This window comes from Uloborus diversus, chromosome 9 (genome assembly GCF_026930045.1).
Source record: "Uloborus diversus isolate 005 chromosome 9, Udiv.v.3.1, whole genome shotgun sequence".
In the NCBI taxonomy this organism is placed as follows: domain Eukaryota; kingdom Metazoa; phylum Arthropoda; class Arachnida; order Araneae; family Uloboridae; genus Uloborus; species Uloborus diversus.
This window is the reverse complement of record NC_072739.1, coordinates 145,387,346-145,415,184: the sequence shown is the minus strand read 5'-3', so window position 1 is coordinate 145,415,184 and position 27,839 is coordinate 145,387,346. Positions and strand designations below refer to the sequence as shown.

At 35.6% G+C, this 27,839-nt stretch overlaps 1 protein-coding gene across 2 annotated transcripts in view; it reads right to left on the bottom strand.

The window, feature by feature from the left end:
• LOC129230735 (uncharacterized) overlaps nucleotides 1–27,839 on the bottom strand; it is a 46,322-nt gene that overhangs the window by 8,769 nt on the left and 9,714 nt on the right. Inside the window, exons 1-5 of one of the 2 annotated variants that reach the window (XM_054865158.1) lie at nucleotides 16,120–16,154; nucleotides 10,417–12,121; nucleotides 9,079–9,253; nucleotides 5,057–5,219; nucleotides 3,195–3,318 (exon numbers count right to left, since the gene is read on the bottom strand). In XM_054865158.1, the coding sequence (XP_054721133.1) occupies nucleotides 3,195–3,318; nucleotides 5,057–5,219; nucleotides 9,079–9,253; nucleotides 10,417–11,990 (2,036 nt within the window). In that variant the 5' untranslated portion in view covers nucleotides 11,991–12,121; nucleotides 16,120–16,154. Of the gene's footprint in view, nucleotides 1–3,194; nucleotides 3,319–5,056; nucleotides 5,220–9,078; nucleotides 9,254–10,416; nucleotides 12,122–16,119; nucleotides 16,155–27,839 lie in introns of those variants that run through there. The other variant, XM_054865157.1, reaches the window with a different exon arrangement.

Genomic DNA, 27,839 nt, shown 5'->3' with positions numbered 1-27,839 from the left:
GGATCGGTGGGCACAGCAGGGAAATGTTCCGAAATCAACGTTTTAAAATGCAGCTTAGGTTATTTTGTGGAGAGTTTAAGAAAATCGGATGGTTGGATACTCAATTCGAAAACTTGCAGCTCTGAAATATGCAATTTTAGGCTATCTTTGGCAACGCAATTGCATGTGTATTCCAAGGCGGTTGTAAGCGTTAGGTGAGGAAGGGGCGCTGAGGCTCCTTACTTAAATATTTTTTTAATTGAAATCAATTTTAAAGGCATCTTTGGTGATTTACTCGAATAGGGAAGGTTCGGCTTCTTTCCTTAAAATTTGTTCAGCACCAAAGTCTCAAAAACGAAATTCTACGCCATCTTTGGTGACGTTAAAGGGTTCCCTAACAAATAATGCCACCAAAAATGTTGTGAAGCCAGGCGGCTATCTAATGGAAACTTTCCGTAATTGACGCCCGACTTTAAGCTTTGTTTGATATTGATAATGTTAGGAGAAAAAGGGGGCAGAGGGAGGTTTCCCTCCCAAAAATCTTTCTTAAAGCTGAAGTTCATTTTTGGTTATCTTTAAGAAAGAAGGATTAGCGAGTTCTCTCACCCACGCAAATTTCTATGAGCGAAATTTTGGGCTATCTTTGGGGACTTTAGGAAAAGGTCTGAGGAGTTCGGCTTTCCTTCCTAGGAAAGTTTTCAAAATCGAAGTTTTCAAAACGCAGTTTTAATCTTTGGAGACTTTAGACGAGGGGGGGGGGGGTGATTAAGATATCTTTCTCGGAAAAATTCCGGAACTGAAGTCCTAAAAACGAATTTTAAGCTATTAGTGATCACGTTAGGAGATAAAGCATAGCCAAGGTTCAAATGCTGTTTTCAAAAATTGAGTAATAAAATTGAGTAATATAATTGAGTAATCGAAGTATCAAAGTTTAAAAACGTAATTTTAGGATATATGTTGAGACTTTAGAAGAGAGGGGAGAGTTTTCTTCAGGAAAATTTTCAGAATTCAAGTCCTAAATATGTGATTTTTAACTGTGTTTGTTACGTTACAGGAAAAGACAGGGTTCGGGGTTCTACATAGAAATTTTTAAACATTGAGGTCTAAAACTGTATTTCTAAGTTATCTTTGGTGATATCAGGAATGAGATGAAAAATTCGAGAGCTCTCCCTCATAAAAACATTTTGAAGCTATCTTTCACGCTGTTAGACTATATTAGAGTGGAGGTGGGAGAAGTTCCCAACCGGAATTATTTGAAACTGAATGCGCTAAAAAACAATTTTAGACTATGCTTGGCCAAGATGAGAGTCCAAACCAAATGTTGGAAAATGAAATTCGCTTTCTTTCCGTAAGGAATAGTCTAACATATGATCCAAAGTTGTTGGATAGATTTTCTACGCTCAAAAGCGAGAAAACAGAAATCCTATTTACTTCTTTTGAAATAGAGAAATTTTGTAATAAATGAGAAATCAAAGTAAACCCTGCAACATATAAAGCCACCCCTGTCATAAGCTATATATTGTTCCGTGTGCCATTTTTCACTCCTCCCTCCCTTTCTTACTCATGTCACCATTTTCTTGAAGTTAAAAAAAAAAAAAATTATTTCTCTGGGTTTTCAAGAAAGTCTCTTAAAATACAGTGTTAACTCTTTCTTATAACGAAAATTGGAAAACTTGAGTGTTTTCTTCCTCCTGGAGTAAACTTCTACAGTCTAAGAAGACATTGGTCCCATGACTGTCCACTACCGCCCCCTCAGAAATAAAACAAGGAATTGTACTGATATGCTATTAAGAAAGACTTTTGAAAGTTTTTTAAAAAAATCAAAAAAGTTTTGTACATACGTAAGTGATTTTGATCTGGTAGCGACACAAGAGTCTTACAAATCGAAGACTTTCTTTTTGCCTGCAGTAACAGATTAAAACCATAATTTTCTTATTTAAAAAATACGTTTTTTTTTCGCATCAAAAGGGTTAATTTGCCGCCCCTTGAAAAGTGCCGCCCGGGGCGGACCGCCCCCTCCCTAGCTACGCCACTGCACATTATATGAATAGTTTCGCTATAAAAAAAGAAATAATACATATATATTATTTATTTATTCTTATCAATGATTTTGTTTTAAAAAAACCTTCAAACAAAATTATATCTTACACCTGAAATGACTTTCCTGTAGTTGAAAGAATAATTTTTGAAAAAAGTGTACTTTGTAGACAAAAAAAAAGAACAAAGTGAAATTTATTGATAATTAACACAGCAACTCACAATTTTTGCAGGGATAGAAGTGTCACAAACATAGCTTATATAAATAAATAAAAACCGTCTTTGTGTTGAGAACTAACAGGAAATAACCAATGCTTTGTAGCACAAACATACAGATATTTTGTTCTATAAAATTCCACAAAAAGAAAAGATTGCAAAAAGGCTATTATAACATTCCGATCAGAAAATGCACTGAACACAAAAATATAATCGCGAAAACAAAAAAAAAAAAAAAAAAAAAAACCACGAAAACAAAACTAAAAAAAAATCACGCTGGAAAACAAAAGAAACTGCTGTTGCCAAACGCAAAATTCTAAAACCAACTTCAGAATTCGTTTTCGAAACTCCACCCACTACAGTGACGTCATATTGCTGTGGCCAATGAGAGAAGATGCCTGTTGCAGGATTTAGTGAGTTGTGTTTTTTAATTTGAAATTCGTTTGAATCGTACTTTTGACGAAAAATCCAAAGTCAGATAGTTTGTTTACTGTTGTTTTAAAGAAATAAATTGGATTTAAAAAAAACAGGAATATAGGAAATATAGAACATTTTCCAAACATATAGGAAATATAGAACGATTTTCATACTTTTTTTGAAAATATAGGAAATATAGGATATATAGGACCACTTCGACCCCTGTTAGTACAACGTAGGTGCAATGAAATTTACTCCATGCTCCGAATGCATTTAGTTGGCCGACACTGCAATGCAATATCGAGAAAAAAGTGAAAAAAGGTTCATTTCAAAGGAAAACCATTGCTTTTCTTGAGCCAAACCAGAAAATGTGGACCCCCCATTACGACCGAACTAGGGCCTATGCAGTCAAGCCGCTTTGACTGGGCTTATATCTAGAGGGAATTATCCTAAATCCGGAATTTCGTCCGGATCCATGACCCTCAAGGTCGTGCCGTTTGGTAGTAAGACAACATTCTACAAGATAGTCAAAAACTAAAACTTACTGTTTAAATGCTGGAGTGTAAGTGTAGCTGACATTGGCCATCAAATTGTATATGAAAGACAACTTTTTGCTGATGTCATGTGACCAGTAGTTGAAAAATGAGTTGAGCAGCCCTTGGTCTCCACCTAAAAAGTGAAAACTGCAACTTAGTGCGTTCGTGGGCATTGAAATGCTGTATAGAATAAGTTGCAACAAAAATATATATCTTTTTCATTCGATACATATTTTTATTTTTTTCATTCTTCTGTATGTGTTATAAAAACTTCTCAATTAATGTTGGTGCTATAATAATCTTTAAATTTCTTCCCTCCCCCCTTTTTTTATAGAAATATACTTACAATGTAGAAAGATCCTAAATGTTAAAACATTACTCTTCACACCCTTATTTTATCGTAGTGCTTTAAGATTGCTTGATTATTTTAACTTTTTTTTAAGAGGAAGAAAATCCTGGACACAGTGTCAAATCTAAGGGGGGGGACAAGATTGGATCTTTGCCCCCCGGGCGGCAACTTCTGAGTGAGGCAAATTTACCTTATTTCGTGTTTTTGCGTTGAAACTCGATATATAAACACTTGAATGAAAATGGGTAGCGCCCTTAGAGAAGGCATTAGTAAATAGAGGGATCCAGTATAATCATTGGCTAAGCAAAAACTTGGGCATAGAGCTCAAGTCACGTGATTCAACGAATGGTTGAGTCGCTTTGCGGGAAACTAGAGAAGGAAATCTGATTTCTTCCACACACACACACAATGCTTTTATTTAAACAATCACGTGACTTGGGGGTCTTTCCTTCACGAATGAAAGTCTTCACTCCCTCCATTTTATTTCTTCTCAATGGTAACGACAGTAGTTCCAAGTTTTGGACACGGTTTCCGAAAATTGAAGATCTGGAACTATCTGGATAGAGTGGCTAATAATAATGAAAATAGCCATGAACTTAAGTTTCTGCAAGCTGCTGGTTACTTACTAAAATTTTAATTTTCTGGTTGAGAAAGGAGAGAAAGTTTGAATAGAAAAAGTGGTCGAGTGAGGAAACACCCAAGGGACAAAATCAAAAATAAGAGAGAAAGTTCGCACTGACTTAGAGAAAAGCTGAACTTGTGATTTAAATCGGTTTGTTTTTTAACCAATGGGGAGGTTTCCTTCAATCAAAAGTACTTTTAGTCATTGAAATAGATAGAATGAGCAAAAAAAAAAAAAAAAAAAAAAAAAAAAACGTGGACCCAGAAAATACTTTTATTTTTCCAACAGTTTTTTTCTTTTTTTTAATTAACTTTTTAAAATGTCCGATTTTTCAAACAAGGCGTGGTCTTTATGACGTCACAAATGATGCAATTTGTGGCGCATCTTTCTACAACATTTCCACGTTATGATAATCAAGCAGCGAATTAAAATTGCGCTCTACGCTTGCTACCAACCATATCGTTGCCAATACACGTGAGTAAAGATGCGAATTAAATATTTTGGACCGTGAATGGCAACACTGAATTGCATTTCATCATTTGTGATGTCATTGGTAGAAGCGTTAAACGATGAAAGAACACCGATTTAAGTAATTTTTTTTTATATTAAACTTAAAGAAATTAATTCAAAAAATGGTGAGATCCTATATTTTTAAACATGCTCTTTCAGAAAAAAATACTTTTAAAATTTTGGAAACGATCCCATTGATTTCAATCATGATTAATACCAAATTTTAATCAATTAATTTAAATCGTTAACACCTTGTTCACAAGGTAAATTTGGAAGCAATGTAAAATTTGAGAGTAAAAGCCTGAGCTTTACTCCAGAACTTTATTCCAGATGTCTTACAATACCACGAGACAGCGTGCATTAAGAATCGAACCAGGATCATTCACTTACCATCGTAGCTACCTTGCTTTTCAACGAACTCGATAAGCTGCCAAAATGTGTTATCGGACGGAGAAAAGACGAAGACCCCGCTGTTAAAACAGTCAGGCCAGCCAATGTCGGGTACAGCAGACAGCTCCTCATGTCGAAACAGTTCATCGCAATTTTGAATCACCTGCAAGTATATTCAAGGACGCTAACATCAGTATGGAATGTGGTTAGCTTGAATACTCTGCTGCAGTAGTTCTACAGGGCATTAGAATTTCATGAAACATTAAAAAATGATTTTGGTTAACATTGATTACCCTCTTTCTTTTTGGCTGTTATTACAGCATTACAACTACTACAACATCTACCTAATTATCTAATGTAACCACTGACGAGAAGAAAAGAGCGAACGTATGGTTTAGAGGCAAAAAAAGGACGGATCTATTAGTTTGCAGAAATATAAAGGTTGTCCGCAGAGATATAAAGGTTGAGCCTTCGCTCCACCTCGTTTAAAAAATTATCCATTTTCGTGAAGGGGCGACATGAAGAGAAAAGTTGGAACGGAATTTGCAAGTGGGTCATTGGATCTATAGATTGAATACGTCACCTTGGAATTTAAGAAAATAACCAAAGAGGTAAAACATTTTAATTTTGTGCGGTCAAGGCAGTTGTTTCATTGGACACGTTATATTATTCTACGTAAGTGTGGGTCTTGGTTTTACTTTTTTCAGCAGTCATTGGTCAGAGATAACAACGCCCCCGATAATTAATTTCAATTGAAAATTGGCTCGAGTAAGGTTGCAATAAAGAATGCAAGGCTTGTCATTTTTACTTTTTCGCCAACTCAACGCAGTTATTTCCGCAACTAAAATCTTTCAGGACTAAATAATCACGTAAAGAAAATAAACTAGGCGTAAAATTTTTTTCATATCGCCAAAATGTTGCTAACTCCAAAATATGGCACGTGACTTTTCTTCCTCCGCTACCTATTTTAAGGAATGGACCCGTTTTCTCAAATGATTGACAAGAGATTCAGTTAACCTAGCTGCTAGCCCATTCCATGGAAAATATGGTCAGACAGTCAATGTATGTTGCTCAAATTTTACGAAATTCATTTCATTTAACATTTTCTGCCATAGTGATTTTGTACTGCTCTCCAATGCAAGAAAGCCGTATATAAATTTGTCTTTAAACCATTTCTTCTTCGTTTATGAATCAATTACTAGACTTACGCTACAAGGTAAGGGCTTCCAATCCCGCCCCGAATTCAGTCCCGCGGAATTTTGGGATTATAAGACCCCAGCTGAAAATTGCTGAAATGTATGAAAACTGAAACCTCGAATGAGAGTACCAATTCATTCTGAGAAAAATAGTCTATTTTCATTGTGTTCTTAAATTGGTAAATCCATCGTTGGTCATAAAAGACAGTTTTCTTGCTCTTCTTGCTGATATACAAAGAAGAAGATTCAAACTTCAGATATGCTTGTGAAAATAGACGTTTTATGAGCGGCAAAAGCTGGAAAATGCTGAAATGGGAAAAAAATTGCGGGATTGGGAATCCCGCGGGATCAATCCCGCTAAATATCCTGCGGAAACCCAAGTATCGAACAGTTACGTAAGTGTAAAAAAAATTACTTTTTGAAACATTTCTTTCTTGCTTTTAACGGCAGAATAAATCACTCGAAGGGACGAAACAATCACTCTGTTGCAGAGCGAGTGGCAGACACTTTGTACCGTCAAATAAAGTCTCCTAACTGGTTTAAGAAGGCTTTAAATTGCAATTTGGTTGCCTGATGGAAGTTCGAATCGGCAGTTGGGGGAGGGGGGGGGCTGTAACTGTCAAACTCACTAGCCGATTCGAGCGGCGTCCGTTAGACACCCAAACCGCATATTGCAGCCACTTTCAACCAACGACAGTCACTAATCGCCGCGCCACTTAAATCAACGGTTCGGCTTTCTGATGGAACTTTGAAGGAAGTAGAACCGTAAGGACGGTTCATTAATAAAACTATGCACTTGATGCTTTGACAATCAACGTAAATTACAGAGCTGAACTTGACATTACTAAACTCATTTTTAAAAATGAAGCTTGAAAGTTAAAATTCGAGGATTAATTTAAAAAGCGGTAACGAATATAGTGTTAATAAATTAATTGTTCAAGAAATTTTGACTGCATAATTTCGTATATCAATGTCAATACTATTTACAAAAAAGCTGTTCAAAATATCGATACGAAGTCATTGACAAACTAATACCTGGATTAATAGCAAATTGTTTTAAACTGAGATTCAAGTGACATTTTTAAATCTTGAAAAAAATATTTATAGTTTCAAAGGTATAAATAAGTCGCTTAAAATCGTTTTGTCCTTCCTCTGATATTGTGCTTAGCGTTGTTTGACAAAAATATTTAAATGACGTAAAAATAAACGGTTCCACTAAAAGTGAAACAAGCGCGTCTTATTTTTTTATAACTTATGCTTAGCCTTTTTGTATTTCACGATATTTTCTTCCTCGGGTTCAGATCCAATTCAGGCTCTTGCCACAACAAATGTCTATGTTACAAGTCTCTCATGGACAGGGTCGCCGAGGGCCTACACGGGCTCTTTGTCAATTTGGTCGCCGGACTTCCTTCCCCCATAAAACTTATAAAATTTATACTACTCCGATTCCAAGCCAGGCCCCCAAAGGGGCTAGCCCTTAGTTTCCGACTTAGCTGACATGTCCTCTCGTCGGCCCTGCTCATAGAAATTCCTAATATCCTATTTAAGCCTGCAACCACCTTTGACAATGACTGTCTAAATTGGAGGTTACCTCAAACATTTTTGTTGTCTTGTGCCAGTTAGGCCGGCAATTTTGGGGTGCGAAGTCCCGTCTTCTACAGTACACACATGTCCAAGGACGGGTCCAGAAATTGTTCAAGGAGGAGGGGTTGATTTTTTTAGCTTACCTCTTACTACGCATCTGATTTACACATGCTTAGGGGAAGGGGGCAACCACTACATTTTTATCTAACACAACTAAATTATAAGATATTTATCAAAAGACAACCTGATTCTTCTGTTTTGCGTTGAGAGAGATGTTCTACAATTGCGTGCTAGAACTTCAATTTCGTAGTAATCCTGGAGAATGTTCCGTCACCCCCTGCACCTAATATGGTCAAAAATCGTCTAAAATTGCGTTTTTTTTTTTTTTTTTAATTTTAGTTTTGAAAAATCATTGGAGGAACACGCCACTGAACCCCTTCTTTCTCCTAATAACACTACCTGAGATGTCTACAATTACGTCTTTAAAACTTAAATTCTGCAAAATGCTCGGGAGGAGGTCTCCAAACATCACTAAGGATCGTCTGAAATTGCCTATTTGAAACTTTAACTCCGAAAAGTTTCCGGAAGAGAGATTCGCACCTCACTCATTTCCTTAACGTCGTCAAAGATGGCCTACACTTGCGTTTTAGAACTTCAATTTAGAAAAATTGCCGGTGCCGAGTCCTTCTAGGGAGGAGCGATTGCCCTTAATCACCCCTCCCTTGTATCCGTCCTTGCACATGTTATAAGGACCTGTTTATAGAGTAGGCAACCATTCACAGCACCAGTGGTGTTCCCATAGGGTTATGCTCCATATACGCCATATGCTCTCAATATTTTTCAGACATAGCGGTACCCTCAAGCTTCAAAATTTTCATATAATGACATTATGTATACGATCGCATACACATATTGTGCGAATGGATTACTGGGAGTATACACTCAGAAAAATGGATGGGAACATCACTGCACAGCATAACAATACATTCACACAAAGAAAAGACAAGAACAAGAGAGAGAAGGGGTTCAGGATTCGAAACGTGGACCTCCCCATCACAATCGGATTTCTCTGACCACAAGACAAGGCGGGTGACCCTCAAAAAAACGTATTTTATATTTGGCTCGTGCTCATGTCTACAGGCTTGTACTTGCTGTGCTAATTTATGAAAAAAAGGCCTGTATGAAAATCAGCAAAGACAGTCATCAAAAACTATGTAATGTATTGCTAATTACGAGCCTTACCAAAGCGTCTGGATTGAGGTACACACATTTATTGAACTGAGTGAGCCGCCAAACATGTAGTTTATCAAATGAAATTCCTAAATCAGGCTGTTCCAGGAGAGCAAGTTTCGTTGTGCCCAAAGAGTCCATGCCCCTTACTGTCTGGACGACATTGAAAACAGCAGATAAAGGTCCTCTGAAAAATAATTGGAAAACATTACTTGGTAACAAAATTTAACTAGTAAAAAGAACAGATGTTCCAGTGTAAGTTCATTTCAGAGTTCTTGCATTGCTAATATTCAAGTTTGGAAATTGTGACTCTTTTTCGATTAGTATAACTCTCAATTGTTTTTTTAAAACTGTATCCACATTTTTAAGCATTTTATTATTTTTTTTTCATGGTATCTTAATGTGCAGCCCATTAAACCATTTCTCTTTAATAAGGATTCTAGTAAAAGCTTTTCTTCAAAAGCCCCAGATCTCTGAGAAGAAGGTTCCCCTCTTGAAATGTACAAGTAGAGCATAATAACCCCTACTGTCTGTTATAGTCAGCACCTATGCTTGTAAAACTGTTAAATTTTTTGACCCGCGGAGCGACAGGAGCTTTTGAAAACAAAATCGCCAGTTAAATACTTGTCAAAAAAATTTGCGAACGACTGAAGGTTTTTTTTTTAAACAAAATATGTAATAATAAATGAATCAATAAATGCACAAATAAAACTTCACTTGGTGGTTTGAACTGTTAACAAAAATACTTTCAAAATGTCAAGAATGAAATAAATTATAGTAAAGATTATACAGAAGTAAAAAACGTTGCTGAATAGTTATAGAAAAGCACAAAATTAATCATAAAATTCAAGCAAACGATGGTGGAGAGTTTGCTTTTTATAATCACGGTATTTTCTCTTTGGAGAAGAGACATTTTTATCGTGGATGAGTACTGTCCGTTTTCGAAAGCAAAGACTACCACCTGGGGACAGATTCCATTTCAAAAAGTGGCGATAGGTCGAGGATGGGCACTTACCGCTCGCACTTGCTGACTTTGAACATGTTATTTTGAACCTTTTACTTCCGGGTTTCCCTCCCTATTTTGATAAAATCACAGCAGACCTGACGCATGCGCAAATTGGCGCTAAGTCTCGACTTAGGAAAATGAACAATAAAGATCTGCGGACTGGTACCAATCCACCGGACAACCGGTTAAGAATCGCTGTTCTAGATCACTTTTCATGATATTATTATCACTATTTCATGATATTGATACAAAAATCAATAACATCTTTAAAATTACGTCATCGCATTTGAAACAAAATCAAAAAATATTAACAAAACTATCAAACAGGTTAAGTGTACGCTTACCTGAAGGCATTGCTGACTCCATCTGATACTAAAACACAGAGAGTCCTTGACGTACGCGTCAGCAGCAAGGATGTCCCCAGAACTAAACATCCCATGGCCTCAGCATTATTACGGCAAGAAGTCACGAATGCTTCTGATGCAATCTGTCCACTCGGTGACGATCCTAGTTTTTCTTGGGACTCGGCAAGAGTTTCCCATCCAGCACGATTCCTGGCGGTATCGTAAACTTCTCTTTCAATATTTGACAAGGTAGATATGATTCCATCAACGTTATCGCTACATAGAGAATGTGTATTCTGAGCACCGGGGAAGTCCTCAATGCTAGGAGTTGGGGGAATATCTGGTTCTTGGTTTGGTTGAATGCGCTCCATTGGAGACCGAAATACACTATCATTACTACTTTGTGTTGGAGATGAAACAGAAAACTCAGGCTGTCGATTTCCACTTAACTCTGATGTCGCACTTGAAGCAGTCGATTGACTACTTAAATTATATTCCTGGCTTCCAGTAAAGTAATCAACATATTGAAGAGGTTTTTCGTCAGAATTATTACGCTGTTCAGGACTTGTTGTGTTACGCTGTTCAGGACTTGTTGTGTTATCTTTTCCCCTGTACATCTCTTCAGATTGAAGAGAAGACGAATCTTGAGGTGAAATATCTTTACCAGAATTTGCCATATGTCTTCGATCTTCTCCCATGTTTTTCTCATGATCGTCTTGTCGAAATCTGTTATCATTCGAACCTTTAGAAGCAGGCGGGACGTTGTATAAGAAATCCACCTGGCTTTGCTGAGAAGAATATGTTTGCTGCCCAATGGATCGTGAAGAACTTCGACTGCCATCTTCACGTCTTCTTAGATTCTTCGTCCGAGATGCTTTCTTGCTACTAGATGGCGTACTTCCACCGTGTTTGGAAGCATCTACATTTTTACTATCACCAGTTCTTTCGCGAGACATGGAGCCAGATTTCGAGCTAGCGCTTTTCTCCCAACTAGGAGAACCTACCTGATCTGGAGAGGAAACACTTTCCTCTTCGGGGGTGCTCAAACTATTCCGAACTTCCTCTCTTACGCACTGCAAACAGCGCTTGGAGCTTGAACTGCCACATATTTCCTGTGCTAAACTGTCTAGAAAGTCCTGAACTACAAATATATAAGACAGCATGGATTTTGAGCAATCGTTACACAGAGATATTTTTTCGGATGGAATGTTCGAAGCTTTACGTGATATGTTCTCAGCGGCATGTTTGAGACAAGGAGCCGAGGATTGGACTTGACTTGCAGCAAAAGAAGAAACAGTTGGAGATTTTGGGGACCCCACAGACCCACTTTTATTGGTAGTGCTCATCTTTTTAGTTGAATGTTCCTTGGAAGGCTTCTTCACTGGAGCAACACTGGCTTTTAGACTTCTCCTAAAACTTTCGCTCAGCTGAGTACGAGAAGCATTTTGCACAGGTCGGTCAACTGTCTTAATCGTTACTATTAAAGCATCATTTCCCCTAGAGGCATCGCCGACAGGAAATATTGAAACTTTCGCAGCAGGACCACTTTTCAGTTTGTCTTCAGCTGAAGACATAACACAATATCATTTGTTGAAATTGAAACCAACGCAGTTTTGTAGGAATATATTTTGTATATATGGTCACTGGATTGAATCTCTGTCTTTAAAAGCATTTGACAATCTCTACCAGGAAAACAAGAATAGATCTGTAAAGAAAATAATGAATTAAAATTCTGATGTACATTGAATCATTTAAGATAGTAGGAAAACTATCACTGCAACAATATTTATAGTTTAATATATTTTTAGCATAAAGTACTAAATAGAACTACACGTTGCTTTTTATAAAAGAGATTTTTCTGGTCATGAGTCTAACGATAACACAAGGTAGAGACAATACAATAGCTCAAAACAAATTAACCAACTTCTTTGATACTGTGCAGAAAAAAAAAACATCCACTACACAACATCTAGCATCCAGCCTTTGGCTTAATTTGAATTTTGGCACCTTGAAATCAAATTATGTGCTTAGCAATCACTAATTGCGATAATGACTACTCGTTGGGTTTCTTGTTTCTAAAATGGTTCCTATCACAATTAGGGATTGCAATACCGGACCGAAAAATCAATACCGGTGTTGGGTATTTTTAAAACGTAATACCGGCATTAATGCTGGTATTTGAAAGTTCTCAAAAAAATGCTTGAAAACATATTGTTTCGTTGCCGCACTACATAACTTTTCACAAAAACTATTATTTTTGAAAACGCATTGTGAATAAACACAAAATGAAGGAACTAATTTCATAATAAAAAAATCAATAATAGTAAAAAGCATAATGTATATATTGAAATGTCTAAGCCTTTTTAGTGCTCAACTTTCCTACAGTTGAAAGTACTCTTTCTGGATTCACGCAGGTCGGTGATACTGTTAACGATCTGCGATTCATCTCTTGTTGTCTAGCAGTCCTTCACCGTCAAATAATTCGGTATCTTGTTGTTATTTTTGGATAAATGCTTTTTTGTGTGTTTTTCTTTTGTATTGCGTGTATTATTATTATTTAAATATATAGCTAGTTGTAATTTCTTTCCGAGACGATATTTTTCCAATATTAACATCATTGTCTCTTGAACAGGATAGGTTTGTGTTTGCTTTTTATTAGCAGTTTGGTTTGAAATTCTCTAATTCGTTTTGCTTTTTTTTCCTTCAAAATTCTTTACAATTATAATTGTGTAAATAACTCAAAATACGTTTCATTTGATTAAGCTTTACCTTTATGAAAAATTTAAGGCACTATATAATTTCAAAATATTATCGTTAAAGTGCAAAGCCAAACAGCGAGACAGGACAATAAACCAATACTGGGGACAACAAATTATCATTTGCTATGCTTTCAAGAAAAAGTTATGAAAATTTATTACAGTTGAGTTAAAAAAATCTAAGTATTACTTCAATATGGTTGGAATAAATTTTTCACAGGACAAATTCACTCAAAATTACACTCGAATTAAACTTTCACAAAAGGGAAAGTGAGTGATCAGGGAAATGGAAATAACAAAAACTTGGTGTTCAAAAGCGAACAAAAATACGATTCATCTCATCATCTAGTAATGACAGCATCATTTTGTAATCTTTCCGCTAATTTTGTTCAACGATATTCTATTAATTCGTGCTTTTGAAGCCAAATTTTTACATCAATAGATTGATTTTGGTTCTGCATCATGGAAAAAGAAATATACATTTAAAATTTAATACGTCCAAATGAAAATTCTTTACTTTAAACAATTTATTATACAATGGAACCTGTGTAAGTTGACCCCTTGCGGTACACTACTTTAATGGTCAACCTAAACAGGTGGTCAACATACAAAGGTTGATTTACATAAGGGCTAATTCCGTGCCTGAAAAAAGTGGTCAACTTAGATAGGTGGTCAACTTAGATAGGTGGTCAACTTAGACAGGTGATCACCTTACAAGGGTGGTCAACTTCACAGGTTTTACTGTATTCAACTAATACCGATATTTTACCTCAGCAAATACCGGTATTACGAAATTGCAAAGTTGCTCAAAATACTGGTATACGGTAAACCGGTGTTGCAATCCCCAATCACAATCATAGTTGCGAAAAACAGAATTTTAGTTCAAGACGTCAAAACTCAAATGAATGCCAGGGGCTAGATGCTGTTTTTGTCCAACGAGGGGTAGGGTCGATCAAGAGGGTCGGGTATAAAGGCAATTCCGGTTGACATGGACGCCGCCGCCAAGGAGAAGGTCCCACAGGCTGGTGGACTTCAAAATTGGCTAGGAACGCCAACTTCAATCAAATGAGAGCACGTAGCATTTCGTGATTGCTCAACAAAGATAGTACATGCTTGAATTTTTATGATTTTTTACTTGAGCCCATTTTTTTCCGAGCATTCAGTTAAAACGAGCAAAATCGCTGTCTTTCATACTCATAATAGGCGAGTTCGATTGTATTTCCTAAGTGTCTACTCCAACACATATACAGTAGGCGCCGCTTAATGTGATCACTTTGGGACAAACAGTTTGATAACAATAACCGTTTGATGACAATAACCAAAAAGAATCCAGCGCAGACAAAATGATGATTTTTTGAATTAAAAAGCATTTATTTCAACAACTGCAAACTAAAATTACAATAACTCAACTAAACGGATTTCTAAATTATAAATTACTAGGTTAGCAGAATGGAATAGCTCTTTTTTCCTTCGATTTAACCATCCGGCCGATGCTATAAAGTATTTTTTGCCCTTTTAAAATCAAGATCTGCTTTTTGCCGCACTAAGGAACGCATCCTTTTCCCTGACGTAAACCACAATTTAAGACACAGATTACAATAACAATCTTCTTTAACACGCGTTAATATACAAATGTTCCGGGATTTCGTGATTCTGATATAACATTAAGCGAATGATAACATTAACCGTGATCACATTAAGCGGCACCTACTGTATTTAAATTCTGTGAACATTTAATAAAATATGAGCTACATGGGATTTTATAGGGTTATTTGTCTCTATAGAATTCCACATAGCTTTTTTTTTTTTTTAAGGGGGAGTTTCTAAACGTAACGTATCCATTTTCATGATCTGCATGTTTATTTAAAGAACGCCCAAAAAACCAAGACGGATTTTTTTGGATTGGGCCCACTTAGGCTCGCCGCGTGCGAACCCTGATTACAATGCTCTCTTCCCCCACCAAATAAAAACAGTATCTATAAGACTCGAAAAACAAAAAAAAAAAAAAAAAAAATGAGGGGTGCCATTCCCAAAAAGTGGGATGTGATACTGAGAAGCGGTGGTCATATTTGGATTTAGGGGATTGTTTTACATAAAAATCAGCAATATGTAAAAAGCATTTTGAAGGTTTTGAACATTCATTTAATCATTTATTTATTTATTTCCGAGCAGTGGTATTACCACTGCATTAAAAAGAAAAAAATCCATTAATATATTTTCGTCTTAAAACAGTGTTCAACTTTTTCGAAACAGAGATCGATCAAAATACACCGAGCATTAACATGTAATCAGTATTCAATTTGTAATAGTGTATAGGCAACAGATGGCGGGCGCAAAGTCATGGGGTCAGCCAGAAGTAAGACATTTTCAACAGGATATATTGCTTTGAGCATCCAATAGTTAAGACATTAAAACACCATTTACAGCGTAATTGTAGATACTTAAGCAGACCAAGAGCTCATATACATAAATGGGTCCGAGGGTCAGATCGAAAGTGACGAGTGGTGATGAATACCTTATCAAGTAAGACAGATTATATCGGAGGAGGAGTATTCTTAGAACTTAAATTCCTAAAAAAAAGTAAGAAATAACCTCAGCTGAAGCAAGAAAAATTGACCTTACTGCTTTATTCATGACTAGTGGTACCCGCACGGCTTTGCCCGTAATAGAAAAATAAAAAGGTATTTTGGTTCGTCTGTATATTTACAAATAATGTATGGTGAATTTTCTCGCCAATTTGCTTGTACCCATAAACGTTTACAGTATAATACTATTAGGTAGTCTAAAAAAATTAGGGGGTGTCGTTTTTAAAGTTTGCCGTTAATTTCAACCGTTTTGAAAGTAAAACTTGAGCTCGGAAAATCAGTTTAACTTCGAGGAAAAGTGGTGTAAAGAAAGATACGGATAGCGACATTTAAAAAACGAAATAAATAAAAAAACTTTTCACCTTGCTACAGGTGGAGATAACGCCGTCTAGACTTCCTGTAATATCGATTTGTTAATTAATTTTCGGATTCGTAACATTGAATTAGCATTTCCGAACCTTATTCTGAAAGTCAAAGAAAAAAATGCTTATAAATTGCGTATTTTTTTTTTTTTTCATTTGTAAGAATTTTCAAAAGGTCAGTTTGTTGTTTGATTGAAATTTCGGTAAGTCATATTTATTTACATAACATATGAATGAATATTGTTAATTTGTCCTTCTAAAACTAACTCTAGTTTTTCATGTCTATGTTTCAATGGACAGAATTTAATAGAATTTAAAGCAGAGATGAATACTTAAATGACATCCAACCTCCATTTGAATTTTGACAACTTGAAGTCAAATTATGTTTTTTCGCAATCACGGATTGCAATTCAGTTCTACTCGCTGGGTTTCTTGTTTCTACAAATGGAATGGAATGGAAATGGCCAAGAAATTTGCAGCAGTCATATTATAACTGGTGATTTTCTAGAATAGGTAATACGAGGCATATCCATAAAAAAAAAAGATTTGGATGTAGTAATAAAGATTTTATGGCCGATATCCCACAGTACACTTATCATGAAGATTATTTACAGCGTATAACGTTATGTAGTTATTTCTCACTAGTCTTAAACGAATGGAAATATTAAACTGAAGATTTTATGTTCAGATGAACGTTTGCTGTTTAAGTTCCTCTATGCTGATGTTTTTCCCGGAAAAAAAAATTACATTCCCTCTTTTTACTTTCTTTTACAAAAAAGGAAGTATTGTATTCGCAAAAAAAATTTCACTCAAAACTCGACCTTGATTTCCTTTTTACTCACCCCCGAATGAATGTTTTTTTTTTCGAGTCGACCACACGTGGATAAATGCCTAAGAACGTACAGACACGCGAAATAGCTATTTTGACGATTCCCGAGTTAATTACAACGAATTTTCTCGTGACGTCTGTATGTATGTCGCATAACTCAAGAAAGGCATGTCCTTGAAAGTTGAAATTTGGTACGTAGACTCCTAGTGGGGTCTAGTTGTGCACCCTCTTTGGTTGTATTCGAGTGTTTCTAAAGGTGTCTTTTGCCCCTTTTTTTGGGGGGGGGGGAATCATTGTTAATTTCGATGTAAACTCAAGTGGTGTTATAATTTGGCGGACACTTGGCGATATATCGCCAGTCTTTTGGTCGTCAAGTTTTGTCGCCCCCTTGGCGATAAATTTGGCGATTTTTATTTTTAACCTGATTTCAATTTGGCCATTGTTGGTGATATTTAGAGAGTAAACTATTGAATCACAATAAAATGGCCAGTAATGGGGAAATGACATTAAATTGGAGTAAAAGGAAGCCATGTAATGCACACATCAGCTCGTTTTTTTAAGTACTAGGGGCATTCAAAAAGTAAGTTACACTTGTTTCCCCATAGATGGCAGCATCCCGTAAGAAGGAGAAAACGTGCGTAGACGATACTTTAGTTCCACAGTTTTCAACTGCAGCAATTTTATTCGGCTAGTTTGAATCGTTGCTGCGTAGTACGAGAAAAAATATCGCGGTAACTGGAAACGTACTCCAACGTTGAAGTCCGCGGAACGGTAAGTTTTTTGTGGGCAAAACGTTTATAAAATATAGAGATTTATCGTGAAATATCGGTCGAACCTCTTGCACAAAAATGCAAGACCTCCCAAGGCGCGTACAACACAGGTCTGGCAGCATCCACCCTACAGTCCCGATCTGACTCCCTGCGACTTCCAAGTGTTCGGCAAACTCAAAGAACATTTAGAAGGAAGAGAATTTAGCAGCGGTCACAAGGTTCAGACAGTTGTTCTAAGCTGGCTCAAGGACCAGGGAGCTGATTTCTATCGTCAGGGCATCGAACGATTAGTGCTACGGTCCGACGAATGTCTGCCGCGACTGGGAGATTTTGTAGTAAAATAGAGTGATGTATCTGTGTCATATTGTATTGTAGCACACTTCAATAAAGTGTTTTTTGACCTAAATTGTTCGAGTGTAACTTACTAAATAAAAATTTGCTTTGGTTAAGCCTTAATGAACACAAGCGATTTGCCATCATGGCGAAGAAGATTTCGCTCTCCAAATAAATATTAAAAACAACCGTTGTCATGATAGAAATGAAAAATCAGAGCAACATCAACTTTGCTTTAATAAGGATAATAAGCAATACGTGATTGCTCAATAAAAGAAGAATTGATGTGATTTTTTTGAGCAATCACGATTGCTTATTGTTCTCATTTGATTGTTTTGATGTCCTATCTTTTTATTTTCCCACCGCCACCCTCCGCACCCTGTCACCGTCGATCGGCTCCTCACGATGCTGCTCCTATAGCGAAAGTCGTCTCCAGTTTGCATCCATGTCCTGCACACACGCGCATACATACACATACACAAACACACAGACCTACACCTACACATACACAAAAACATACACATACACACAACTACCCACACATTCATGCCTGCACACAGACACAAACATATATGCCTACACACAGATACACATACCCCCCCTCACACACACACATTCATACACACAACTACCCACACACTTATGCCAGCACTCAGACACAAACACACATGCCTACACACACATACACACAACTACCCACACATACACATACCCCCTACACAAACACACACAATTACACATACACAAACACACAGACCTACACCTACACATACACAAAAACATACACATACACACAACTACCCACACATTCATGCCTGCACACAGACACAAACATATATGCCTACACACAGATACACATACCCCCCCCCTACACACACATTCATACACACAACTACCCACACACTTATGCCAGCACTCAGACACAAACACACATGCCTACACACACATACACACAACTACCCACACATACACATACCCCTTACACAAACAATTACACACACAAACACACATGCCTACACACCGTACACATATCCCCCCACACACACAAACACACACGCCTACATACACACACTCATGATTGCGAAAAACATAATTTGAATTCAAGATGTCAAAATTCATACTATTTTTTTTTCTTTGAGTACATTTGGTGCCGATTTCAAGTAAGAATGATACAGGCAGGATTTCATGCAATTTGCCTATTGCTTCAAGAACAACGAGTTGCATCATGCAAGTGCGAATGTTTGCTAGTCAAGAAATAAGTCATAAAAGAAAATGACCTTTCGACGAGTGCAACAGGCCGGGCAAAGAATTATGCACTATTTATTTTATTGGTATGAAAATGCCAGTTTTACCCAGTGACTTTTGGTTGAAGCATTCAGTTTTCCATTCTGTCTCTTCAGAAAACTGGACATCTCAGTATGTGCGAGGGCAACTCGACAGAAGATATACCTGAAAACGGGACTGTCCCGTCAGAGCGCTCCGAACTTTAATTTTTGGGAGGCCGGAAAATCTTAATTTGCCGAATGGAACTCCAAATGTTGCCGAATGATGATAACTTTGCCGAATAGAACTCCAAACGTTGCCGACTGATGATAGCTTTGCTTTTTAATCAGGTCCATCCCATTTACTTAAATAGTTCTTTGCTGCACATTGAACTTCAATTTACTTGGTTCATTTATTTATTCATTTTAAAAATGATTTAAGGGGTCGTGCACAAATGATTTCCCTCTTTGAGGAGGTGACAGATTCGTGAAGTTGGCTATTTGTAACAAGGGGAAGGGAGCTGTGACATCAAACCTTTTGGTTAAAATGATAATTCATAAGATAGCATGGCCGTATATCAGGAGTGGGTTTCTAGGGTTCAAACACCCTCCGAAATTTTTCAAAACTATTCTAAAATACGCTTTTGAAAATTTTTTTGTTGAGAATTATTTTTTCCCCATTTCATTTGAAAATGAAATTACAGTACAGTCTCGAAAATTCGAGGTAATTGGGGCTCGTGCCACCTCGGATTACTGAAAACTCGGATTATCTGAAAATTCTTTAGACTACATAAGGACATGCACTGTTTACTTCTTACGCTATGAAAAGCAAATATTGTCTCCTCAAAAAATTTATCACTCAAATTTCAAGATAAATTTATGTTTTAATTGACTCTGACCGAGTTTTAATTGTTTTTTCTTCCTTGATGTCTGCAGGTGCTTATGTGTAAGTTTGCAGGAAACCAAAAAACTGCCTTTGATCGTATTCGAATAAATTTTGACGAATTTTGTCGTGACATTTGTATCTATGCGTGAGCGTGCGTATGTACCTCACATAATACAAAAACGTTAGTCATAGAAGGAGAAAATTTCGTAGATACGAATCGTTCAACGCCACGTTTTGCACTTCCTTTTTAATTGCAATCGGCTATTCTAAAAGAGATGTTTGTTTGTTTGTTCTTTGAGGCAAAACAATGTTTTAATTTCAAGTTAATTTTTGTATCAATCAACTTCTTACATTCTCCAAGGCGTCTCTTAAATCATCTCTAACAGTCAATAAATATTTCGTGGCGTCTGTTATTGACATAAACCTTTCAATATCATGTTATTACCTTATTTCATGTTGTTAGGAAAGTTCTACAGAGCAAAATTTTTCGATTTTCAGATTTAAGTATTTTTTGTCTGTAAAAAGAATACACTAAAATTATCAACCAAGCACCTCGAATTAAGCGAAACCTCGGACTTTTGGGATTCGGATTTTCGAGACTCTACTATATTCTTATTGACGAATTGTACAAATTTAGCGTTTTATCTGCAGCATTTATTTTAAATTGCAGTAATTATGAACATCATTTCTAACAAAAAAAAGTTTTCCTTCAGATTTTGAATACTTGACAAAAACGCGAATATTCATGAAATTTAAAATGCCAAACTCTGAATTTTGCATATTTTTTAAGAGTCAAAAAGAAAAAAAGAATTTATGAAGTATTATTTTGAATACGCCTGCATAAGTACATGCGTTTTTTTTTTTTTTTTTTTTTTTTTTTTTTTTTTGAGTTACTATTTAAAAGACATCGAATAATAGGGGGGTGAAGTTACTTAATGTACACGTGAGGATTTCTCTCTTCATTTACTAAACACGTTTCCTTTTAAATTTGCTCGTATTAATATCCTCAAAGAAGCGTCTCCTCATTTAAAACTACTTAAAACAAAAATCAATAGAATACGTGAATTAAATAGGATTTTCATCGATCATACTATAGATTTCACGAGAAATGTGTTAGCAAAACCTTCCACGAAACAAGTCTGGTTGCAGCCCTGAAAATACAGCAATATTTATGTAAAATAGCGTGACATGTGACAAAGGAAGGAGGTAAGGAAAAGTGTAACACTTTGACGGGTAAGGGGGGGGGGTTACAGGTTGAAAAAAGCGACATTGTTTATGGACGGCGTCTAAGGTCATTTCCTGAAAGGTGTAGCAAGTTCTATTGGAAATGTATAAGACGCACACACACAGCAGGTTGCAAATAAGTTGCAGATGGAAAACTCTATGCAGTCGAACTCGCTTATAAAGAGCATGAAGGAACCGCGATATTTTCTCGCTATAACAGAGTGAGAAAACGAGTTTGAAAAATTCACGAAAATTTAAACACATTTGCTTATTATTATTATACTGTCATTATCATCGTTGTTATTTCTAGTTAATTTGCTTTGAACTACCCTATTGTCTGGTATCTATCTCGTGCATTCGAAAAAAAAAATCGACAGTTATTTCTCTAACTTAGAAAAATGGATAAAGTTTTTCTGCACATTAAAGGCGATTGACTAAATTGAAGGTGATTTCAGCTTCAAATTCTTAACATTTATAACTATCGTCGTCGCTTTTATTATTTTTTTCGTCTACATTTGCTTGATTTCGAGCTACAATATCCTCGGAAGTATATCTCAGAAATGACATCATTGACGTCAACAAATATACGACTTTCAAGTGCTTCTCTTTTCCACAAATTAAAAAAAGCGAGCTGATGTGTGCATCAAATGACTTCCTTTTACTCCAATTTTAATGTCATTTTCCCATTATTGTCAATTTTAATGTGATTCAATAGTTTACTCTTTAAATATCACCACCCGTGGCCAAACTAAAACCAGATTTTTTAAAAAATCGCCAAATTTGTCGCCAACTTGGTGACAAGACTTGGCGACCAAAAGACTGGCGATATACCGCCAAGTGTCCGCCAAATTATAAGACCACTTGAGTATACATCGAAATTAACAATGATTTCCCTCAAAAAGGGGCCAAAGGCCCCTTTAGAAACACTCGAATGCAACCAAAAGAGGAGGTGCACAACTAGACCCCACTAGGAGTCTACGTACCAAGTTTCAACTTTCTAGGACATACCGTTCTTGAGTTATGCGACATACATACACACATACGAACGTCACGAGAAAAGTCGTTGTAATTGATTCGGGAAATGTCAAAAAGGATACTTCGGGTTCTTATACGTTCTTTGGCATTTAGGCCGCGTGTGGTCGGGTGGAAAAAAAAACAACATTGATTCTGGGGTGAGCAAAATGGAAATTAAGGCCGAATTTTCAGTGAAAATTTTTTCGCGAATACAATACTTCCTTTTTTGTAAAAGGAAGTAAAAAGGATCGTCGTCATTTTTTCTCAGGATCTATGACTCATCACTAACTTTCGGTTGCATTTAGAGTGTCAAAGGATTTTTTCTAAGATAGGATAAGATGAATTGAAAGTAATATCGATAGAAATTTTATGAATCACAGAAATATTGCTCGCTTTAAGCGGGATTTGCTTCTTAAAAGCGAGTTAATAAGTTCCTATAGACTTAACACTGTGCCAACAAAATCTTTCTGATTTTCTCTCTAAATCCGGGTTTTCGTTAAATCAGGGCTCGTTATAAGCGAGTTTGACTGTACTTATTATTCACATTACTATAATTATTCTTTCTTTGTCTTTAAGCCTTCAATTTCATAATATGAAGAAAATAATTACAGTACCCGCCACTAATAAAATCACCGGGTTATAAAATCAGCCGCTTTTTAAAATCAAATCTGGAAGAACAAAATCCTTGCAATATCAAAACATGTTAAAATTATCCTTTAATAAAATCACTATTGCCGTTTTATAAAATCAAACTTTTGAACATCATAAGTAAAATATTGATAAAAAAAGCACCAAGAAGTGAAGAAATCGGTCTTATAATATGAGGAAATCTCAGGTCCAAAATTCAATACATGTCAGAAAATAGATTGATGTTATGAGATGCACTATAGAACAAAAAGACAAATATAATATTCAAAATTACAAAACATTTTGCTAACGTTCAAACGACATTGAATCTTTATTCTTCAACTCTGTTAAAATATTGGCGCATTGTTGTTAATTAAGACCCTTGTACAAATAAAAGAAATTATGTCAATTGTATTTTGAAACACTTCAACTAAAAACAAATGAAAAATTCAGTTCCGTTTTTTAGAGTATTTAAACTTCAAAACCTTTCATTTTTTAAGTGAGTGTAGGTATGCCGGTTTATAAAATCAGCCATTTTATAAAATCGACTGTTCTCAGAATGAATGATTTTATTAAGCGGCCGGCACTGTATTATGAACAACGTGTACTGTAATTGAGAAGACAACACCTGTTAACAGGTCGTTTACATTTCTATTTATATGTAGTAGTGTCGATAGTGGGATATTGACTACATAACTCGGTTTTTGGTAAACCAATGTTTAATACATGAAATTAAATGTTCACTCTTCCAGAGACAATCTTCCTCTGACTGCCAGTGCAGATTCACAGTTAGCCTTGTGGGAGTTCAAGTGGTTGCGCAATTGGGGTTTAAATAATTGTGCAATTGGAATTCCTCCTTTTGCTGGTGAATTTATGAGTTTCCCACATGTATGTGTAAGTATAATAACACAAAAATCCAGTTTTATTTGGTTCAGTTTTGACCGTTTAGAACCTTGACCAGTTTAAGAGGTTACCATCAGTTTTAACCACTGTCCCGCTTAATATATATTTTTTTATTTTTATTTTATTTTATTTTATTTTATTTCATTTTATTTTTTTTTTGCAAATCCTGAGTATTTTTTCCATCAAATATTAAGATCATTACATTCAAAATATTTGTGACTTTGCCACGAAATATCATTACACCAAAATAAAAACTTAAAAGATGAAAATTGAAAAAAAAAAAAAAAAGCTTCTTGGACAATAACTATACAAGATTATCCAAATAATTACGTAAATCTCAACACCAATTCAGGATTTATTCACGATCCCACTACAAAATGCATCCACATTCAAAATTTAAAACCGAAGGAAGTCAACGTCAAAAAAAAAAAAAAAAAAAAAAAAAAAACGAGCTGATGTGTGCTTCACATGACTTCCTTTTACTCCAATTTAATGTCATTTTCCCATTATTGGTCATTTTAATGTGATTCAATAGTTTACTCTCTAAATATCACCAACAGTGGCTAAATTGAAACCAGATTTGAAAAAAAAAAAACTGCCATATTTGTTTTCAAGTTGGCGACAAAACTTGGCCACCAAAAGACTGGCGATATATCACCAAGTGTCTGCTAAATTGTACACCACTTGAGTTTATATCGAAATTAACAATGATTCCCCCCCCCCAAAAAAGGGGCAAAAGACCCCCTTAAAAACACCCGAATGCAACCAAAGGGGGAGATGCAAAACTAGACCCCACTAGGAGTCTACGTACTAAATTTCAACGTTCTAGGACATACCGTTCTTGAGTTATGCGACATACATCCGCACATACAGATGTCACGAGAAAACTCTTTGTAACTAACTCGGGAATCGTCAAAATGGATATTTCGGGTGTCTATACGTTCTTAGGCACTTATCCACGTGTGGTCGAGTCGAAAAAGAAACTCAACATTCAATTGGGGGTGAGCAAATTGGAAATTAAGGTCGTTTTTTGAGTGAAATTTTTTCGCGAATACAATACTTCCTTTTTTGTAAAAGGAAGTAAAAAAGAATAAAAAAAGTAATTTCTCAAAAGTTTATAAGTAGGGGAATGTGGGGCAAAGTGAAATATTTACTCTGCTTACAGTTCCACCAATCTGGAAGTATTTTAACTATGCAGTAGCACATGTATTCTCTTCCAGTCAGGAAAAAAAAAATGCCGTCGAAAATTAAAACATATGACAATACAGGGTGCTTTCAAAAATTGATATTCATATTGTAATACCTGGTGTAAGTCAAAAAGTATTTTTGTTATTATAAAATGATAAAGTTTTTGTTATTAACATTTTAAACATTAATCGAGACCTTCATATATTCGATGCTGTATTTATTTATTTATTCAGCTAGTTTGTATTTTAAATATTTGGTACAATTAATAAATTACACGCGAGGCAAAGTGAAATAAATTATTTCATTTACTCAAGCAATCATTTACTAAATCACGTATGTATCATTTATTAAGTAATTTATTTGCTTTTCTTCATTCAGTAATTAACTTATTTATTCATCTTTTAATTTATTTAATATTCATTCACTCGTTTTCTCACTCTTTTTTTCTTCATTTGTTGATTAATGTAATTATTCGTTTATTGTTTATTATCGTTTCATTTATAGATTCAACCTTTTATTTACTCATTCATTTGATCAAAAATAAATCTATAATTCAATAGAAAATATTTCATCAGGAAAATATTAAATTTTTCACTTCGCCCCGTGAAAAAAAAAGTGAAACATTTCCACTTTTTTTGAGCAATCACGATTGCTTATTGTTCTCACTTGATTGTTTCTGGCGTCCTATCATTTTATTTTCCCACCGCCACCCTCCGCACCATCACCGTCGACCGGCTCCTCACGATGCTGCTCCTATAGCTAAAGCCGTCTCCAGGTTGCATCCATGTCCTACACACACTCGCATACATACACAACTACACGCACACATTTACACAAAAACACACATACACCTACACACATACACAAACACATACACACACACAAACACATACCCACACGCATACATACAAACACCTACACATACGCACACACAAAAACATACAAACTACCCACACATTCATGCCTGCACACACACACACAAACACATACCCACACGTATACATACAGACACCTACACATACGCACACACAAAAACATACAAACTACCCACACATTCATGCCTGCACACAGACACAAACACATATGCCTACACACACATACCACCCCTTCCACACACACACATTCATACACACAACTACCCACACATTCATGCCTGCACACAGACACAAACACATATGCCTACACACACATACACATACCCCGTACACACAAACACACACACACCCCACACACAAACACACACGCCTACTTACACACACTCGTGATTGCGAAAAACATAATTTGAATTCAAAATGTCAAAATTCAAATTAATTATAATTTTCTTTTTTTTTTTTTTTTTTTTGAAGGCGCAAATTTACTACCAAAAATATTAAACAATGCAAGTTTTATTATAAAATACAATATTCCTTCTTTATGTACCGTGATTTTCAAGACAAATTTACAATTTTTTCGTTTTGAAAAAGCTTAGTCATAACTACTTCATTGTGCTCCACATTCCCCTACTTAAATTTCAAGATTCTTTTCGTCAGAAATGGTTTTAAACGAAAAACAATAAAACAGGAGATACGAATCTTAAACAATCCACTAAGCATACGAATTAATCTAGAAGCGACATTCGTAAACAACCTCTGGCATTAACACTTCGAGATAAAACTGCTCTCCGGTTGACCTTCAAATGCTGCTCTGAGTGTCCTCTAAGATAAATTGAGCATCAGATAATTATAATCAAACCGGCATACATTTGAAAATGAAGTTTGAAGTATAGATCAAGGCGTTTTAGGGTTTCTTCATTAAAGAAGATAAAACTGTAAATCTCCTTGTTCGATCATACTGAAAGGCATTTAGGCCCGGTTCCTGGGGTAGGAGACCTAGGCGGCAGAGTTTAGGGGCGGCAAATGTCGAAGTCGAAACATTTTTTTTAGTACGATTATTTGTTTCAATGCCATAAAATTCACTGTTTCAACCGCTGGGAAAAATTCGGAATTTAAATAGAAATTCAACTCAATTTTAGAAGCGGCAAATAGCGTAAATTTTCAAGTGCTAGTACTATGGAAAAGTGTCTACAAATCTTGAACTTTAAAATTTCTAGCAAACAGGAGGAGGGGAGATTTCAAAATATGTCAAATTCAGCTCCTTGCTACATCATGCATCAAAAATGTAACAAGAAAGTCCGTCTAGAACTAAACGAGCCTACTTTCCCATATACCCATACTACTTTCTAGTACCTGATCAATATTCTCAAAAATAGCTAAAATCGCAAATTGGTTCAAGCATATTTTTTAAATATTTTAAGCTGATTTCTAGGAATAAAATATTCCTCACTCATCTAAAAAAATAAAAAATAGCAGCACCTTTTAAACAAAGCAGCTAATACACTTTTTTCCATTAAAAAATTCCTTTAACAGCTTTCAAAACGAAAAAATAATAATTCAAATTAATAAGCTTATTAAAATAAATACATCATATAAAAAAAATAGTTTCCTTTTCCCCTGTTGCCAAAAATAATTTTTTAAATGAATTAATGCACTTACCAAAATAAATAAAAACAAAAAAATGTCAACTTAAAGAAATACTTTTCATTGTCAAAAAGAAAAAAAAATCGTCTGCTCATATCTTTATGTAGAAACATGAATGACTTCGAGTTTATTCGCCGAAAACTGAATGCCTAAATTAAAACTTTAGCG